Here is a 20509-nt window from a genome sequence, read left to right as displayed (position 1 = left end):
GGAGGGGGTTGTTGATGCTCGGGGGAATGAGGATATCTCGCTGGCTCGGGTCCCGCGACGAGCGTCTCCACCGCGACCTCGGTCGCGTTACCGGCCTCCCCTCTCCGCAGCTCCCCGACTCTGACACGAGCGCCCTCTCGACTGCCTTCGCCGCCGCCACCTCTCCAACTCTCCCACTCTCCACTCTTCTCAGCTCCGTCCAACTGCTTTCTCCGACTCTTCTCTTCTCAACTCTCCTTGACTGACTCAACTACTCCGACTCTTCCCAACTCAACTACTTCGACTCTTCCCAACTCAACTACTTCGACTCTTCCCAACTCAACTACTCCTTTGGCGAGCGAACGCGGCCCTTTATAGCCCCTGTGGCTTCGCTCCTTCACCTTCGACCCTTTACCTCTGGCTGGCTCCCCATTGGACAGAGGAAAAGTGGGCGTGAATGCTTTTTGATCCGCGAATCTGCATATAGCGATTATACTCCGACGCACCTGGAGGCGGGGCCAAATCGCCCCATGCTCGCTGATAGAACGGAACAGAAGTGGGTGTGAATCGTTTTTGATCCGATTTCTTCGGAAAGGCTGGTGTTTTTGCACCCGCCGCTCGGCGCGCGCCCTGCACGAGTCCAGGATCGGTGTCCACAAGTGGCGCGGGAATGGCGGTGATGCGATGGTTGCGAGAGCGAGATGTGACGGCAAGGGTCGTGGCTGTGGTTGTGAAGCGGCGTTGCGGCTGGTGGTTGTTGTGTGATGGCTGTTGAGACGTTGTTGGTGGTGGTAGTAATGGTAGTAATGGCGGCTGGTCCAAAATAAAGATAGTAAAAGAAAAACGGCTATCAAGAAGGGTCGCAGCCCGAATGAATGACATTTATTCCCTCGAAACAACGGGTTTGGGCCTAACTACACATATACTTACAGAGATATCTCACCTAAGGGACCTGAATGGTGGTTTGCGAATTTCGTCAACCACAACAATATGTATCTGTATATTGTAATCAGTAACAAGAGCGCAAGTGAGCACAATATATGCCCGAACAAGAAGGTATATACATAATTGTGCTACAACATGGAAAACAGCATCCTGGTTGCCATGGCAACCACTTTACATGATGAACGTATGTCGCGACACACAGTCTCCACAGTCTGTACCGATGTACCAAATATGAAATGTGAAAGTTGAAAACTTTGGGAGTTAGAGTGCGGACATTCTGGAGCGTCCCATGACCTTCCTCTGGTGCTTCGGTTCCTTGCCAGAAGCCTTAGAAGGTGCAGGGCGTTTGGGTGGCATTGTGGGGCTTGGAGAAAAAAACGTAGAAAATATTCGAAGTTCACAAGCGAAACTTTGTCTCGTGTGTTGTGTGACTGGTCGAGCACCACGCATTTTAATTTATTGCTTAAATAATTTATATTTTATATATTATTACCGCGATGTACCGGGGGAATCCGCAGAAAAAAATTAGTTACGTTCCAAGGGAAAACCCGCGATGAACCGGGGGCGCGATAGGTGAACCGCGATGAAGCGGGGGTTGACTGTATATATATATATATATATATATATATATATATATATATATAGATATATATATATAGATCCCTGTGTCGTAAGAGGCGACCAGGGTTGCGTCAGGAAGGGCATCTGGTGTAAAACATGTGCCAAGTCACTATGCGGATCCATATGGATGATCCGCTGTGGCGACCCTTAACGGAAGCAGCCGAAAGAAGAAGATATATATTATATTATATATATATATATATATATATATATATATATATATATATATATATATATATATATATATATATATATATATATATCGGGCATATAAAATAGTGTGGTAGATAAAAACATGAGAAAGGAAAAAATAACTTGCAACAAAAACTTTAACATTTTCACGCTCACGCTGACGCTGACGCTCACGCTCACGCCGGGGGTATCGCTATAGCTCTCTGTTCTTCGAACAGGCGAGCTAAAAACAACAGATGAAGCAAAAACATGCGTATGGCTTCTGTGCATGTATAATACATCATGGTTATTATACACCTGGGATCATTCCAATTGCCCTGGGCCATGGGCTAACACCCAGGCTTAAGGACTGAGGCCTGCCAATCTGTGCTGCTTCATGGAATGGTGACGCACAATTTTAATGGAGTGGAGGCAAGCCAGTTGTCCAGCCAATGGGTGTAAAGCAGGGGGTGGAGTTAGGGCAACTGACCACTGACCCATGTTAATATGTGATATTTTCTAAGTATAAAAAGAGCAGAACTCTGAAAAATTGACAAAACGCCTCGAAACTTGAACTTGTTCTGCAACTTATCATAATAAAGCCATTCACCAAGTTTCAGTTGATTATGTTAAAGAGTATGGGGAAAAATAGGAAAAAACACAGGTGGGAGGGACGGACAGCAAACCTAGTCCCCTCCAGTGAAACCGGCAGAGGACTAATAAGAAACCACAGTTGAAATTCAGATTCAAAAATCCAGGGACAAGAAATAAAACTTCTTTTGTTCATCAAATATCTGTAACTACAAATAGAAAGAGCTTGAACATCAACTGGGTTTCACAAAAATGAGGCTTTACACTTCTACAATGTTAAGGGTAAAATGAAATGAAACAAAGGAAGTGAGTTGTAAAACATTCATTTGGTTAAAAACATTTGGGAATTATTCAGCGTTTCATTCATCGCTCACCTTCTGCTGAGAAGGAATCTTCACACGGCTCTTCCTTCACACGAGTGACATTCAACATCGGAAGAACGTTACCATGGAAACCTCTGGGTTTCACTCGACCCGTTTCATCTGTGGAGAAATGGACGGACGTCAGGGCCATGGAGGGTTTAAAATACCAATGTAATGTCAGTCATGACATTTGGCGGTTCGTAAAGATTTACAATACCATTGATCTTCTGAACGGATGTTCTGGGTGGAGCTTGAAGCGAAAGTTCTGGGCGCAGCTCAGAACGGATGCAGATGCATTCTGGGAAGCCAAAAGCTGCGGCCCTCTGTGAGGGTTGGGCTCTCTGTGAAGCTAACAGCTGCTGCAAGCTTCCATCACTCTGCGAAGCTTAAGGCCCGGTCACACCTTGACGTTTTAGCCAACGTATGCCAATTTTTGAATTTTTTTTTCTAAAACGCTGGCACACGTTGAATACGTTATGGGTAAGTTTTGATAACATTGAGAGCACGCTGAAAAACAATGCCATACGTCGTTGTACGCTGGCTTTAAACGTTGTACTTTTCGGTTGTCCTCAAATTTTTTCATGCTTGAAATTTCACGACGTATGCCGGCGTATGACTCACACTTTCCTCTACGCTGGCCACAAGTTGTATGCACGGTCTGCGATCGTTGACAGACGTCAACACATGCTACGTGTAAGTTAATCATAAGTTGAGACACGCTGAGGTAATGTTTAGCGTACCCGGAACTTATTTCTAACCTATGATTAACGTGTTGTTGGCACGTTACGCGATCGTTGCCACACATCGACAGACGTTACTTTTAAGTTACTCATAGGCTGAAAGACGTCGGTATAATGGATCGTCCTTGCGTCAGCGTCCACGGCCACGGCCAGGCCACTTATTTGCAGCATTCTTCAAAGTTTTCTTCGGCATGATGAGGATGTTCACACTTCGATGTCGAGCTTGGCTATGATTCCAATTGTCCATCGGCAGCGTCTATTTAACATAGTCGAGTTTGAGCGTTTTAACACGTTCAGAAGAAACGCTTCAAATTTCAAAACCTCAGCGTCAAAAAACAAAGGCGAGTGACAGCAATTTAAATCGTTCATTGTAAACAATGAAAATGGCTGAGTGGTACCGTTTAAAAGTCGTTGAGTGTAAAAAAAATCCAATTGTTGAGCGCAAGCGTCTACTTTCAATAGTGGAGATGCAGCCATTTAAATCGTTGAGTGGCAGCCTATGAACCTACCCGTGGACACGCGGACGCAAGGACGATCCATCATAACCCACACCCTCCCCCTCACACTCACCTACTACTGCCAACATGAACAAACTGATACTGATACTGATACTGATACTGATACTGATACTGCTGACATGGACATCGACTCAAAAAGGAACTCGAAAACACTGTTGGGTTCCCTTTTATGAGCAGCATTTTTATATACCAATTCCCAAAACTGCTGGGAACACGTCTTTATATGGCAGTTGTAACCTAGAAACACGTTCATTTATTTTTTTTTTGTCGACCGGAAGACGTCATTGGAATACGTCTACATACGTCGATGTGTGTTGGGACTACGTAAAGAATTGGTTCAAAGCACGTCAAACACAAGTTAGAAATAAGTTTAGCATAAAAAAGACATTACCGCGACGTGTTTCGACTTATGAGTAGCTTATAAGTAGCCTTTGTGGACGTGTGTAAGCGTCCGCATATCGTGTGTAAAACTTATCCCCATCGCATGCGGAACGTGTGTCATACGCCGAGTACGTCGTAAAATTTTGAACATGTTTAAAATTTCTTGACGTACTCTACTTACTACAACGTATGATAGCGTACTTTAGCGTTCTACTCGCGCATACCAAACTTACCCATACCGTATTCGACGTGCCCCAACGTTTTAGACACACTTTTTGTTACGTCGGCATATGCTGGCAAGATCGCCAAGGTGTGACCGCGATGTTGACCCTTCCATTTCTACGGCAGTTATGATTTGAATCGTTGTGCGTCAGCCTTTTAATAGGCTACGTCACGACATCGTCGGCGATGCGTGCAACGCGCTATGCCTAAGTTAGACTATCGGTGGGCATCGGTTGTGTCGGCCAACAACAGGTTCAGCATTCGTTGGTATAAGTTATCTATAACACAACGAAACGTTCTGTGTTGTTACCAATGCGTTATACATAAGACCAAGTCGCTATGAATACGTCCGAATCTTTAAAAAAAAACATCAAAAGTTCAACGTAAGCCAGCGTTTTACATAAATTTTAACACGTTGCCATCGCTGGCTAAAACGTCAAGTTGTGACCGGGCCTTTACGTCGTGTTGTGGAGAATATACTGCGTTGAGAGGTTCATACCTCCAAAGCTTATATCTTGTTGTAAAGTTTATACTGCATTGCGAGGTTCATATCGAGCCACGAGGCCATCAGTGCAACAGGCCCATTCCACGTTTTAACTACATGCATGCCTTCACTTTGGACTCCTCTGTCAAAAACCCCCATCCTCTGCTCTAACTGTAATACAACGAGAGACGGGCTGAGAGGAACGCAATGCGAGAGTTCACCTATAAGCAAGACGAAAAATCACTTGACCACAGGTGTCTTCTTCGCCCGATGGTGAGTTCCAAGACATCCACCGGCAACATCAAGAATGTTGTGCCTGAAGGCACTCCACAACTCTTCAGGATTCCCCAAAGCACCCAGACCCCTCAAATCCTCACAAAGCCTGTTCGCAAACTTCTCAGCTCAGCTACCCTCTCATCCTTGAGCTTGCAAACATCCAGCCTAGGCTGGGATGGTACCATTCTCCTGGATTTATGCTGCAACAACAAGCCGGTGGTCAATATTGAGGAACTGAGCACATCGGTAGACCCTGCAGTTCTGGATCATCCTCCAGCAACCATCAATGAAGACATGGTCAATCTCCTTTGCCACACCGCCAGCGTTGGAATACCAAGTCCAGTGATGAGCTTGTGGGCGCTGAAACCATGAACCGGCCACCCTAAGTCCATGACTTCTTGCAAAGTCAAGGAACTTAGTGCAATTCTGGTTCACAGTTCCAGACTCATGGGGACCAACACACATCTCATAACCATCCCTATCAGTCCCAGTCGATGCAATGAAATCCCCCAAGACTAGAAGTGTATCTTGCCTGGGGCACTGATCAACCACAGACTCAAGAGTGGCATAGAATGCATCCTTCACGGTGAGATCACTCACCTCAGTCAGAGCATACACAGAGACCAGAGAAATGACACTCAAGGAGTGACGAATCCTTAGTCTCATAATACGCTCGTTGACCGGTGTTACCTCAATTATCATTGGGGTCAGCTTATTGGACACAGCTACAGCAACTCCTTGGGTATGGTAACCATCAGAGCGACCAGACCAATAGTAGGTGTAACCACCCACGATTATCTCGCCGCAATCCGGTCTCCGAACCTCAGAGAGAGCTGCAATCCTGATGTCCAAACGCTTGAGCTCAGATGATAACAGAGACAGGTGATCATCCTCTCTTAGGGATAGGGCATTCCAGGCACCCACCCGAAGGGACCGCCTCAGGTTAACCCAAGGAGACCGCCGTCTGGTGGACGACACCTCAGCACCACCCCGACACACTCTCCCGCAATCTGACCCGGGAATGTTACCCTGTGGTTTTCCTCCTATCATCAACGAGTGGGGGTCCTGAAGGCTTTGCCCCAATCCCGTCATCTGGTGAGCTGCCCTGCGAAGGGCAGATGCACAGGAGGTACTCCCACAGAGTGGGTTTTCAGATTTCTTGGCAACTCTGACTGGCTGCTATCTTCTCTGGTCCATGCTGAGGCAAAGATGGCCTCGGCAGCACATTGGAGGTTGGAAGCAACATTCGTGTCCAGCGACCCATGAGGTGTTGGGCCGAACTGCAACTCATGTCCGGAGATGGGATGTTCCTGTAGTCAAGCAACGCAAGGTAACCATCCAATTTGGATTGAGTGGCACATCTCAGTAGCTGCTTGGTGACCTTGATGGCACTTTCAGCCCAGCCATTGCATTGTGGGTACTATGGTGATGAGGTCCTGAAGTGAAACCCCCAGTCCATTGCAAAAATTACACATTTCCACAGCCACCAACTGGGAGCCCTTGTCACAAATGACAGTGTCCAGTCTGCCATGGTGTGCACGAAGTAAGCCTTGATCTTGCATATTATGGTGGATGACCACACGTCCTCCAGCTTATCAAGTTCAATGAACCCTGATCAGTAGTCAACCAGCATGAGGTATCAAATGTCCTGAAGGTAAAATATGTCTGCTGCCAGTTTCTCCCATGGGCGTTGTGAGATGTCATGAGACTTTAGTCTCCTTGGTTTGTTTGGTAGTTGTTGCGCGACAAGTGTCACATTTCTGTTTGAAGTCCCAAACATTGGCATACATGTCGGGCCAGTAAATGCATTCAAGAGTCCACCTAAGGTGCTTTCCATGCCCAGGTGAGCTGAATGAAGGTGCTTCATGAGATCAAAGTGAAGAGACCATGGCACGATGAGGCATTCACCAAGATATACAAGTCCATGCTGTGCTGCAAGCTCATTGTGAATGCGATGGTATAGTCGAATTTCCTCCCACACAGAGCAGATTGTTACTGGCCATCCATCTCAAATTGTTTGCTACAGCAGCTCAAATGTTCCATCGTTGCTTGTATGTGCTACTCTATCCCGACTGGTGCTACAGGAGCAAGAAAGATAGTTCAGCATGTGGACATCCTCTTGCTAATGTCCAGATGGCTTAATTGGCAAATAACTCCTGCTCAAGGTGTCAGCCAAGTACATTTCTCTGGCTGGCCTGTATTGAATATCCACCTCGTATCGCTGCATTTGCAGTCGCATCCTCTGCAAGCATTTTGGAGCTTGAGCTAAATCCTTCTGGGCAATAATTTCTAACTGTCTATGATCTGTGTGCACTCTCACCTTCTGGCCAGAGGTATACTTGTGGAACTTCGAGCCCGAACTGTACGGCCAAAAGTTATTTCTCAATTTGCGCATATATAGTTTCTGCATCAGACATGGTACTACTGGCAAACGCGACTGGCTGACCATGTTGGAGTAGCGCAGCACCAAGCCCGATGTCAGATGCATCTGTTTGAAGGGCAAGTTCAGTCTGTGGGCAATAGTAACGTCGTACGGGCTATGTGGGGACAGGTCGCTTGATCTCAGACTGCATTTTCATAGACTTCTGTCCAGTGCCAGATAATATATCTCTGCCAGTTGTCTGAGAAGAGGGCAGAGGTCGCTGAGCTTTGTCAGAAACTTGCTGAGGTACATAACAAATCCAATGAAGGAAGTACTGCTGGGACGTCTGTTGGCGTAGGTATCTCCACTACAGCTTGCACTTTCTGAGGGTCAGGCTTCAATCCCTCCTTAATAAGTAAATGCCCCAGATAGGAGACTTGTGACTGATGCTGTTTCACTTTCTCAGAGTTTAAATGCAATTCTTTCAGTATGCACCGCTAAAAAAACAGGATCAGCTTCCTATCATGGTTGGCTAATGCTTCCTCTTACGTTCTTCCTTCCCCGTACAACAGAGTACAATTATGAAACTTCTTACAGCTGGGTAGGCCCTCCCAGCCCGATCAACACACCTTTGGAATACTTCTGATGCAGACTCAACTCCAAATGGCATCCTCAACCAACGGTAGTGACCGAATGGTGCATTGAATATTGTCAGATAGGAAATTGGTTTGTCTAACTGCACATACCAGAACCCATTTTTGCGTTGAATGTGCTGAAGATACGTGTCTTCAGCAAATCCGGCAGAATATCTTCAATGACCGCCATCGGGTAAGGACTCCGCATGATAGCAGTGTTGAGGTGTTTTGGATCAATGCATATCCTCAACTTACCTGGAGATGGCTTTGTCACAGTTACCACAGTGTTGACCCACAGGGTTGGCATTGTCACCAGTGTGATGACGCCCAGCACTGACAAATGGCTGAGTTCCTCCTTGAGCTTGGAACGCAGTGCTACTGGAACACTGCGTGGCAGATGTACTCCTCTTCCAGCAGTCTAGTGCTAGTGAAGATATCACCATAGCATTCCATCACATCAAGTGTCAGCGATTTGCTGGGATGATTTGTTGTTGGTGTTCTAACTAGGTGGCAGAACTTCAATTAGCTGTAGTTGCTGGGCTGTGTGGCTCCCCGTTATCAGTGTGCAGTCCTGCTACAGGATAACAAACTGAATATGATAGCACTTGCCAAACTTGGGATTTATGAATTGGATCTGACAGCTACCTTTTGGTTTAGCTTTAATCTTTTTGAAGAACACTAGTGTCTGATCTGTTGGCTTGATTTGATAATCCAGCCCAATGAGGTATTTCATTGGCAGAACATTACATGTTGCTCCACTGTCCACTTGGAACCTGATGATCTTCCCATGCATGTTCATGTTCGCATAGATCTGGTTAGGATATGCTGTCTGCACTTTGTTGACATGCTCCATAGGAAGCAAGGTTTCTGGAAGCAATGAGACAGCCAGGACATCCTCCTCAGGTTACCTATCCTGTACATCCAACCTGCTATTTGATTCTTTAGAGTTGACAAACCCTCTTTAAAAAAGTCCAAAAAAACAAGACTTTACACTTTACACTTCTCCCTCTCCTGCCCCTCTTTTCTCCTGCCCCCCCCCCTGTTGTGCGTTCTGTGTGTTAGCTCATATGAGCCTCAACAAACAACAACAAACAAAAAAAATTAAAAAAAAACACATTCCGGGTTTGCGTGCAAACCGAGCCAAAATTTAGTAACAAGCACTTGGGGCACCGCTGTCCATATGCCAGGCAATTGTGCTCTCCCCTGGAGTGGTTCTGTCCACAATAACTGCATGACTCCTGGCATTACTGCAATTGTTTACTGTTAGCTCATTGTGGTTGCTGCTGTATTTGATGTGCTTTCTGTGATCCGTATGCCTCGTGCTGTATGGCATGAATGGATGACTCCATTGGAGGCTCATACTCTTGTACCCACTGTTTTGAGAGTTTAATAGTTCTACATAGCTGAAGGCATTTTGGAAGGTCCAAGTCAGCTTCCCTGAGCAACCGTTCTCACTGTGCCCCATCTGTAATGCCACAAATTATCCAATACCTCATCAAGGAATCAAGGATGGTCCCAAAGTTACGTGGCAGCTCATACACGCAACCCAGTCACATGCGGGTCGATATTCTTGCTTCTGTGATGATCTCTTGTGAAGAACTTATAATGATGGACAGTCTCATTGGGATGAGGATTACATTGCTGTTCGAATACCTCCATTACTTGTTCGACACTGGGCCTGTCACTGTATTCCAGGGACACGGTGATGTATATTTCCCTACCTTCAGTCCTAATAAGGTTCCCTTTGTGTACAGCCTTTTGGCTGCTGGATGCATCATTGGTTAGGGTACCGGCTATGGTGCTGATGCAGTGCCCCTATTACCAGTACACTGGTACTAATTTTGCCGACATCGGAAGGTTGACAGGCTGAGTCAATCCCCTGGTGTTAATTCAGCAGCCAACAGGGCTCACACTCAGGACCCGAGGATCCCAAGCCACTACCCTAACCGCTAAGCCAACACCACGCTTTCCTAATAAGGTGTAGAATCTTCTTCACTTTCTTCTCCTCTGGTAATCCTGCCATGGCGAGATCAAAGTACAACTCCACGCTCTCCTTCCACTTCTTCCAAGTGCCAGGAAACCCAGATGCGTGCAAGTAAAGAGAACAGGGAGGCTGGATGCTGAGGTGCGCTGCTGCTGGCATGCCCCAGACTACAGGACGTACCCGTAGCTGCTGTGGTCGCTACCGCTCGTGTCAAAGTGTTGCACTGCTAGAGGCCACAAGTGGCAAATTAAATGCCATGGACATGATGCTGCTTCGAATAAAAAATAATGGCGACAAGCCATCGTGGTAGACAGGTGAGCGGCGTGACGATTTAAAAGTAAGGAATCAGAATCACTCGGCATTAAATGGTGACAAGGTTTTCAATTTGTGAAACCATATTTCACACGCCTGTATGTGTAGAAAGAATAGGTGACTCTTTCGGAAAGCACTTGGATGTATTCAAATCTCATAGCGTACAAACGATACAGGCCCAACTACCATGCCGTAGCGAGCACGCATTGTCTGGTACAAAACTCCAACATAAACCCTTGGCTTTGCCTCCTGGTTGTAGCAACACTACATGTAACGGCAAACCTATTGTAATATATGTTTTGACGATCAAACTGGATGAGGAATCGTCCTATCTGATGTGTTTCAACACACCATTCAGTCGGTACAGGTGGCTTCAGCTTCCTTTTGGATTGAAATGTGCACCTGACATTTTTCAGAGGATTATGGACCAGATGATTGAAGGCATAGATGGAGCATTCGCGATTATGGATGACATTCTTGTAACTGGTCCAAACGTGGAGTTGCATGATCGAATTCTGAAAAAGGTTATTGGGAGAGCAACAAATTACAATCTGAAGTTGAATCTGCAGAAGTACAAAACCCACCAATCACAGGTACAATACATAGGACACATACTATCTGTTGATGCATTTATCACGTGTCTGTCAAAGTTCATCCCTCGGTTGAGTGATAAGATAGCTACACTCCGACAGCTGCTTAAATCAGACGTTGAATATCAATGGCAACCAGCTCAAGCCAAAGTATTTGAAAGACTGAAGGAACTTTGCTGTTCTCTGCCTGTTCTTGCGTACTTTGATGTTAACAAACCAGTCGAGATTCACTGTGATGCTAGCCGAAATGGACTTGGTGCAGTTCTCTTACAGGACAACCGAACCGTCGCATACAGTTCCAGGACCCTTACGGAGACGAAGACACGGTATGCACAAATAGAGAAGGAGATGCTATCCATAGTTCATGCCTGCAAGAAGTTTCATTGTTATATATTTGGGAAAACAGTCACCGTCTACAATGACCATAAGCCTCTGGAAATGATCGCCAAGAAGCCATTGCTATCTGCTCCGATGAGACTGCAGAGCATGCTACTACGATTGCAATGGTATGACCTCAACATTCAGTATAGAAGAGGGGAGGATATGCAACTTCCAGACACCCTTTCTAGAGCTGACCTGCCATATACGCATTTGGAACTGGACAACTTGGAGCATATTTCAATGCTGGACTTTCTATTCATCTCCGACGAGAGGTATGCAGATCTTCAAAAAAGCTACTCAGTCAGAAATCGGTCATTTACAGTCCATGATTATTGACGGATGGCCAGAGGCCAGGCGAGATGTATCATTCTGTCTTCGACCACACCGGGATTCCCGGAGTGAACTTTCGGATGGCATCATAGACAAAGGCATGCGAATTGTCGTAGCACCTACTCTGAGACTCTGCATTCTGAGCCTGATTCCCGAATCAGATATTGGAATAGTCAAATGTAAGCAACGAGCTTAGGGGGGTTCTGTACTGGCCCTCCATGAATGCAGACATAGAGCAAACTGATGAGAACTGTTCCAAGTGTGTAGATTATCAAAATCGCCTGCTTGCTGAGCCCCTGAAACAAACTCCTACACCGAATCTAACTTGGAGTGAAATTGGGACAGACCTGTTCCAGTTTGATGCGAAGACATACCTGATAACAGTTGACTATTACTCCAAATTCATTGAGGTGGATGAAGTGAAGGATTTATGCTGCAGTACAACTCTTGAGCAGCTAAAATCACAGTTTAGTTGACATGGTCTACCAGAGACACGAAGCGATAATGGGACTATATACAACTCACAACTTGTGAAGAAATTTTGCAAAGATCATGGAATCATTCTTAGAACGTCTAGTCCCAGATATCCATGTTCGGATAGAAAGGTAGAGAGGGCTGTACAAACGGTAAAACGACTGGTGAAAATCTACAGACAAGCACCTGGCCTTGCTGGATTATCACACAACACCACTGGAAGGCATTCATCTATCACCGGTTCAACTACTGATGGGAAAACATCCGAGGAATACCTTTCCCATTGCCCGAGGTCTTCTGGTGCCTATAGCTTATGACCGTGATGCTGTGAAAAGGCACTTTGACCTGGAAAAAGCAAAACAGAAGTTCTACCATGATCATCACTCAAAGGTCTTCCACCATTACATCAGAATGATGAAGTTAGAATGGAGCCTCCTATGGGTTCCAAAAGGTGGATACCAGCTGTGATTGTGAAGCAGCATTCTGAGCCACGTTCGTACATTGTTCAGTCCCGAGAAACGGGTGACACTTATCGCCGTAACCATCGACATTTACGTAAGAGCACGGGTGTAGCCAATGGTGCTACTCTTGATCGGTCTCTCGTTGATACTGCTAACGCTACCAGTGAGGCCCATGATGGCTCAAGCTGTTCGTCAAACATGAAGCCTCTAGCTGGTGACAATGCACCGACTGTTGATCTGGGTGAGCCAGACAAAGCAGTCACCCAATCAGTGTCTACAGCTCGCCCAGTTACCCCATGCGTCACTCGTACTCGAAGTGGTCGTATCAGTCATCGACCAACAGACTTAACTTGTGATGAACTGTAAATGTTACCCTCGTTAAGTTTGGATGTTTCCTAGCACTGAATTGGATTTGATTTGTTGCAGGGTTATGTGGATTGAAGTATTTGATGTGTTGATTTTGTTTTGGGACAGAGTTGGACTGTGCAAGCGATCAATGTTTCCATTTATTTTATGATCTCTGATACTATTTCTCATAACATTGGTTTGAGTTCCATACTATTTGCTCATGTAATAACTTGTTCACTGCTTTTTGTCCATCTTGAAGGAGAAGATGTAATATATGTTTGTAGTGCCTGCAATTCAGAAACAACTTGAGTGTTGTTGTTGTTGTTGTTGGTGGTTATCTCAACGGAACTAGAAAAATAAAGAAGGCACTTCCGGTGCAGCCCGGATGGCTTACAAGCTGGAGTCTTGCTTATGTTACACCGATAATCCCCTCTTGTGAAACCGGAAGTGGACTAATAAGAATCTACACGAGAAATTCACATTCAAAAATCCAGACACAAGATATAAAACTTATTGTGTTGATCAAATATCTGCAACTACAAATAGAAAGAGCTCAAACATCAACTGAGCTTCACAAAAACGAGACTTTATCGCGAACGTAGTGAGCTTCATACTCAACGCGTGCACATGAGAGAATAGGAAACAACAACAACACAATACCCTGTCAATTTGGAATCAGTGTCGTCGGCTATGACCCTTTTGCTTCCGGTTTTTTTTTTTTTTGCTCCCGGTTTTTGTCATGGGGAATGATGCGTCCCGGGAGATAAAGGCATCGTCGGAGACATGAAAGACCCAAATACCAGGCATTGTGCATATTTCCTCCACTGATTTTAATAAAGATATCTCCCGCATCATCAAAAAATAATTTTTCATCGTGATTTACATTATTTCATCGCTGATCCCGAATCGAGGCCGAAGTAACCGGAAATTGCAGCATCGAATGCAAGAAGAATTCTACGTTCGCTTCTCGGCTTTGCCTATTCCATATTACTTCAACAATGTTTCAGGCAAAATAAAATGAAACAAAGGGAGTGAGTTATGAAACATTAATTTGGTTAAAAACACTTGGGAATGATTCAGAGTTTCATTCATCGCTCACCTTCTGCTGAGAGGGAATCTTCACCCGGCTCTTCCTTCACACGAGTGACGTCAACCATCGGAGGAACGTTACCATGGAAACCTCCGGGGCTCACTCGACCCGTTTTATCTGTGGAGAAATGGACGGACGTCGGGGCCGTGGAGGGTTTAAAATACCGAGAACATCTTGAGGTAATTTATACAGTTTTATCGTTTATAAAATAATAAATTGAAAAGTTAATCTAAATCCTGTGAATAAATGGTTAAACGTCGTGCTGGACTCGCCTTGTGAAGAACAATTCTCCCCAAGTTCAAGTTTCACCTTCAGCTCCTCATTTAAATCTATAACAACATCAATGGAGTCAGAAACCAAACTCACCACAACCCGTCAGGTCATTCCCATCATCCAGCATCGTTATCTTCAACTTGTACATTGTTATTATAGATCGTTACCTTGTGAGGGAAAAACACCTGTAGGTTCAGGTTCCACCTTCACCACCACTATCGGATCTGTGGAGAAACAAAACCCGTTTTAAACAAAGATCACACTCGGAGATTTTACTTTAAAACAAACTCGTGTTAAACTCTTCCTTTATTTACTCTCCGAGATATTCATCAACGTGGTTTGTCCATCATGAGAGAACCCCGTACCGGGTTCCTGGTCCGTCCCGTCCCCTCCATCACGAAGGTTCTGAACGTCCAGGATCCTGAACCCGCAGATCCCAGCAGCTCCTCCCGGACCCCCTCTGGTCCCTCCATCAGAACCCGACTTGGAGTCCGAGTAGTTGGCATCGTGAGCGCAGCTCGGGGGGTCTCGGTCTATGACCATTAACACGTTGTGGAGGAACTAACTTCGTTGGTTTGTGTTTATCTCTTCCCAACTTCAAAAAATAAAGGAAATTTCTATCATACCGGTGGATGTGAAAATAATTCAGGTGAACTATTGTACTGTTGTTATACACATGTCACTTCCCCAAATATACACATCTTATATCTCAACCACTCTTGTTTCACTTTTACGGAGCAAGAGGTGAAAACGAAGGAAGGAGAATGTACAAGCCGAGCTCACATATACACCACAGATGAGATCCTGCACTGAAACCTCGTTTAATCCTTCGAAGACAATATAGTTCACAAAGGAGACGAATATGTGTAATGTACATTATGAAATGGCTCCCACAAAAAAAAAAAAACATAATACCATCGCAGCAGATTCGTTATGGACATTTATTTATTATGTACGCAAATATAGGAGATATTTCGACACCATCGTCCCTTCATTGCTCTTTAAAATCATCGATTTCGGAGAAATCTAAACCTCCAAAAATCCTAAAACGTTCTGAAATCATCAATTTAAAGTATCCCATTTCGTTCAATCACGTAACACCCTCCCCCTCCCTTCTCCACAGATTCCATGACTAAGCGCAAGTCAAGAACCCCTCCCTTCAGGCTTACCTGTTTCCAAACCCCCCTCCTCCTCCTCCCTCCCCCATCATCCTCGCTACCGCCTCCCCCCCCCACTTCCCGGATTGTGTAGCGGCGTTTGGTGAGGCGTCGCTGTCCCCACCCCTCACCCCTTCCTCGCTCCCTCCTTCCTTCCTCCTCCCCTGCTCCCCTCTCTCTCTCCATCCTCTCTCCTTCCCTTCTCTTTCGTTCCCTTCTCTATCCCTCCACTCCACTTTGTGGTGTACAAGGTGCAGTGGAACACGAGAAGCAAGAGTGTTAGCAGTAACTCCGCTTTATTGCGCGTCCGGATGTACATTCCTGCCACCCCTAGCGGGCGAGTCATGATATACGAAAACCCAATCACGTGATACAGCACACACTCTCCCTCCTTCTCCCCCTCTTAATATTCCCGTCAGCAAAACGATGGGTTGTATTTGCTCGTACTCAATAATGGCTGACAGAACATCCAAGCATGGAGTCCACCATATGTAGTAGTCCAGTGCTGCTCAAGTATGGTCGAGAGTTAAGATCGTCTGTAGACCTATTGTATGGTCCTTTGTCTGAAAACCCTGCTGGTGGAGGGTTATCTGGCGGGCACATAGATGAAGCGCAGGTTCGACCACCGAGGTGGGGGGACCAAAATTATACTGCTCTCGCAACTTTGTGCCATGGGGTGATCATAACTACCAAGCTTGGGAAATTTATGCTGAACCGTTCAGGAGGAGATAGTGTGATGGGTGGACAGACGGACAGACAGATGGAGCCAATTCCAATATCCCCCTGTTTTTTTTTTCAAAAAGCATGGGGATAAAAAATCTGTCAAGTTAAAGACTTCATTTTGTTTGGAGAATGGGAGGAGTGGGGATGAGAAAAGTGTGACAGGCTCAGGGATATCACCAGGGTGTTAGAAATTACAGAAGATTTTTTTTAAGGGGGGGGGGGGCGAAGGTGGTTTTAGGGTGAAGAATATATTACAGCGACCACTCACACAATCCCTTGCCAAGACCCTCTCACAGACACACCAACTTGTTCCATGGTCGGGTTGTCGGCGACTAAACCATCTCCCCCACCAGGTTTTCTGTTGAGGAGGGTGTTTGGATATGGACATCCAGCAGGATTAAAAACAAAACCTGTCAAAGGGCGGAGGAGCTCCTTGTGAGCCAACGGCCGTCCGTATCTCGTGCCCAACTGTGTCTGCGGACGTCCTCCTGCAGTTGGGTTACTTCTTATTAGGAGGTTGGTGGCAGGATTTGCACTCCGGCCACCGTAAAACCCTTCATTCCGCAAAACACAAAAACGCAAAGAAATCTGAAAACCCACTCCGTGGGAGTACCTCCTGTGCAGCTTCCCTTCGCAGGGCAGCTCAGTGGATGACGGGATTGGGGCAAAGCCTTAGGGGCCCTCAATCCTTGATAGGAGGGAAACCACGGGCTAACATTCCTGGGTCAGATTGCGGGAGAGTGTGTCGGAGTGGTGCTGAGGTATCGTCCACCAGACGGAGGTCTCCTTGGGTTAACCTGAGGCGGTCCCTTCGGGTGGGTGCCTGGAATGTCCTATCCTGAAGAGAGGATGATCACCTGTCTCTGTTATCATCTGAGCTCAAGCGTTTGGACATCAGTATTGCAGCACTCTCTGAGGTTCGGAGACCAGATTGCGGCGAGATCATGGCGGGTGGTTACAACTACTATTGGTCTGGTCGCTCTGATGGTTACCATGCCCAAGGAGTTGCTGTAGCTGTGTCCAATAAGCTGACTCCAATGATAATTGAGGTAACACCGGTCAACAAGCGTATTATGAGACTAATGATTCGTCACTCCTTGGGTGTCATTTCCCTGGTCTCTGTTTATGCTCTGACTGAGGAGAGTGATCTCACCGTGAAGGATGCATTCTACGCCACGCTCGAGTCTGTGGTCGTTCAGTGCCCCAGACGAGATACACTTCCAGTCTTGGGGGATTTCAATGCATCGACTGGAACAGATAGGGATGGTTGTGAGACGTGTGTTGATCCCCATGGGTCTGGAACTGTGAACTTGAATAACACTAAGTTCCTTGACTTTGCAAGAAGTCATGGCCTTAGGGTGGCCGGTTCATGGTTTCAGTGCCCACACGCTCATCGCTGGACTTGGTATTCCAACGCTGGCGGTGTGGCAAAGGAGATTGACCATGTGATCGTTGATCGTCGCTGGAGGATGATCCAGAACTGCAGGGTCTACCGGAGTGCTCAGTTCCTCAATACTGACCACCGGCTCGTTGCAGCAACTCTTAAGTTGCACCTTAAATCCAGGGGAATGGTACCATCCCAGCCTCGGCTGAATGTTGGCAAGCTCAAGGATGAGAGGGCAGCCTGCTGAGGAGTTTACGAACAAGCTGAGTGGAGATTTGGTGGGTCTGGGTGCTTTGGGAGATCCCAAAGAGTTGTGGAGTGCCTTCAAGACCACCGTCCTTCATGTTGCTGGTGGATGTCTTGGAACTCATCGTAGGGCAAAGAAAAATTTTGTCTCTCAAGGGACACTGGAACCCATTGACCAGAGTCGCAGGGCAGGGCTGAATGGCAGAGCTGAGCTGTTCAGGGAGCTGAGGCGTAAAACTGTACGTGCGCTAAGGGTGGACAAGGAGGCCCATGTGCGAGGAGTCTGTGAGGGGGTAGAGCATCACCTGTGGTCAAGTGATTCTCGTCCTGCTGACAGGGGAATTCGCGCATTGCGTTCATCCAAGCCCATCCCTCGGTGTACTGCAGCGAGAGCAGAGGGTGGTAGGCTCTTGACAAAGCAGTCTGAAGTGAAGGCCCGCTCGGCCGGTTACTTTGAGCGGTTGTACCAGGCTGATCCACCAGCTGTCGAGTTGGACGTCAAGGGTGTTTCAATAACTGTTGCTGACCCTCCAATCAACTGTGGTCCACCTTCACTTGTGGAAACACAGGTTGCGGTAAACCGGTTGAAATGGGGTAAAGCTCCAGGGATCTGTGGCATCCATGCTGAACTTCTCAAGGCTGGTAGAAATGCTGCACTCGTGTTGTTGCATGCAGTTTTGTGCTCTGCCTGGAACACAGGCATCATCCCAACTGACTGGAAGAGGGGCCTTGTTATCCCTCACTGGAAAGGGAAGGGTGATCGCCAAGACTGCAACAACTACCGAGGGGTGACGCTGCTCTCAGTGCCGGGCAAGGTCTTTGCTCGGATAATTCTTGATAGGGTTCGCCACCATCTGCTTGAGCACCAGCGTCCAGAGCAGTCAGGCTTTACACCAAGGAGGTCAACGATTGACCATATCCTTGCTCTTCGTGTCCTCACTGAACGCAGGCGAGAGTTTCGGCAGGGGCTGCTTGCAGCCTATGGTGATCTCTGTAAAGCGTTCGATTCAGTGAATCGGGATGCCCTCTGGAGGATTCTTGGTTCTCGTGGGGTGCCACCAAAACTGATCGATCTGATGTCTGAACTCTACTCTGGTACTGATGGTGCTGTGAGATGTGATGGTACCATCTCTGAATTATTTCCAGTTGTTACTGGAGTTATTCAGGGGTGTGTCCTGGCCCCCACACTTTTCAGCGCTTGTGTGGATTGGATTCTGGGGAGGATGTTGGAGAGATCAAGCTGTGGTGCATCATTTGAGAATGTGAAGATCTCTAACCTTGATTTCACAGATAATGCATGGATATCCTTTTGGGTGCCCTCGAGGTGCTGAATGAGGAGTCGGTGCCACTGGGATTCCGGGCTTAAAACTAAGATCCAGGCCTTCAATGACATCTTGGATGTTACTATCTTGTCTGTACCTGTTTGTAATGAGGATGTTGAGGTCACGGAGAGATTCACTTACCTTGGCATGATAATCATGTAACTGCTGGCTTTGCGCCAGAGGTCAATCGTCATCTGGGTCAGGCTTGAGTGGTCGTGGATTCACTGGATCATGGGGTATGGTGCTGCCGGTGCCTGTGGACGAAAGTCTGAGTCTTCAGGTCCTTGGTGCTTACAGTCTTGCTCTATGGATGTGAGACTTGGACTCTGACCAGGGATTTGAGAAACTTAATTCCTTTGGTACCAGGTCTCTTCGGAGAATCCTTGGCTCTCACTGGTCGGACTTTGTGTCCAACGAGCAGTTGCTGAGAGACTCAAATGAGATTTGTTTCCTGCATAATCCGTGGGCATCAGCTGCGGCTGTATGGACATGTGGCTCATTTTACAGATGCTGATCCTGCTCACCAGATTCTCTCAGCGAGGGATTCTCCTGAGTGGAGGAGGCCAATGGGGCCACCCACGTGCCTCGTGGTTGCAGCAGGTTGATCGACTTCTCAAGTAGATGGGGATGGGCCAGGCATCTGCCTGGGGGATGGCCAGACGGAGGCCCCTGGAGTACCGGCGGAAAGTGGACGCAGCGACGTGCTGCTCTGGCGCATGCTCCCATACCTGACCTGATCTCCAATTATCACAACTCAATACTTTCAGGTGTCTCATCTGTTAACAATTGAAATGCTGATTCCTCCAAATTCTTCTCCTCAACCAAATAGTTTACCTCAAATGACAGAATTTCAGCTCTGTTTAGAGTTGCTCTAACCTCCAGATTACAATATTTAGCCAATTCAAGAAGCTCTTTTTTTCATGTACCAAGTTGTTCCTCATCTGGCGACTCAACAAACTTCTTTTCATCAAAGACCAGTATGAACGTTTGTTGGCTTCACTTGGTTTTCCACTTGTCAATGTATTATTGGCAATTTGGTTTCATATCCCAGACGAGCCCCCAATTTCTGTGAAGAGTCGACCTCAAGGCATCACAGCGAGTGCACTGGTAACCATCATGGTTTCCTGGAGGGCGTCGTGGCAGAAAA

General features: G+C 46.6%; 1 protein-coding gene across 2 annotated transcripts in view; it reads right to left on the bottom strand.

Moving 5' to 3' along the window:
• LOC147009968 (uncharacterized) overlaps nucleotides 1-20509 on the bottom strand; it is a 220325-nt gene that overhangs the window by 145481 nt on the left and 54335 nt on the right. The window contains exons 5-8 of one of the 2 annotated variants that reach the window (XM_085863200.1): nucleotides 14698-14754; nucleotides 14530-14586; nucleotides 14267-14374; nucleotides 2682-2789 (exon numbers count right to left, since the gene is read on the bottom strand). In XM_085863200.1, coding sequence (XP_085719326.1) covers nucleotides 2682-2789; nucleotides 14267-14374; nucleotides 14530-14586; nucleotides 14698-14754 — 330 coding nt within the window. Of the gene's footprint in view, nucleotides 1-2681; nucleotides 2790-14266; nucleotides 14375-14529; nucleotides 14587-14697; nucleotides 14755-20509 lie in introns of those variants that run through there. The other variant, XR_015053068.1, reaches the window with a different exon arrangement.

Source organism: Eptatretus burgeri, chromosome 17 (genome assembly GCF_056783735.1).
Source record: "Eptatretus burgeri isolate ZD-2024b chromosome 17, Ebu_testis_v1, whole genome shotgun sequence".
In the NCBI taxonomy this organism is placed as follows: Eukaryota; Metazoa; Chordata; class Myxini; order Myxiniformes; family Myxinidae; genus Eptatretus; species Eptatretus burgeri.
Note: the sequence above shows the minus strand (reverse complement) of the source record. Positions and strands in the feature narration are given on the sequence as shown.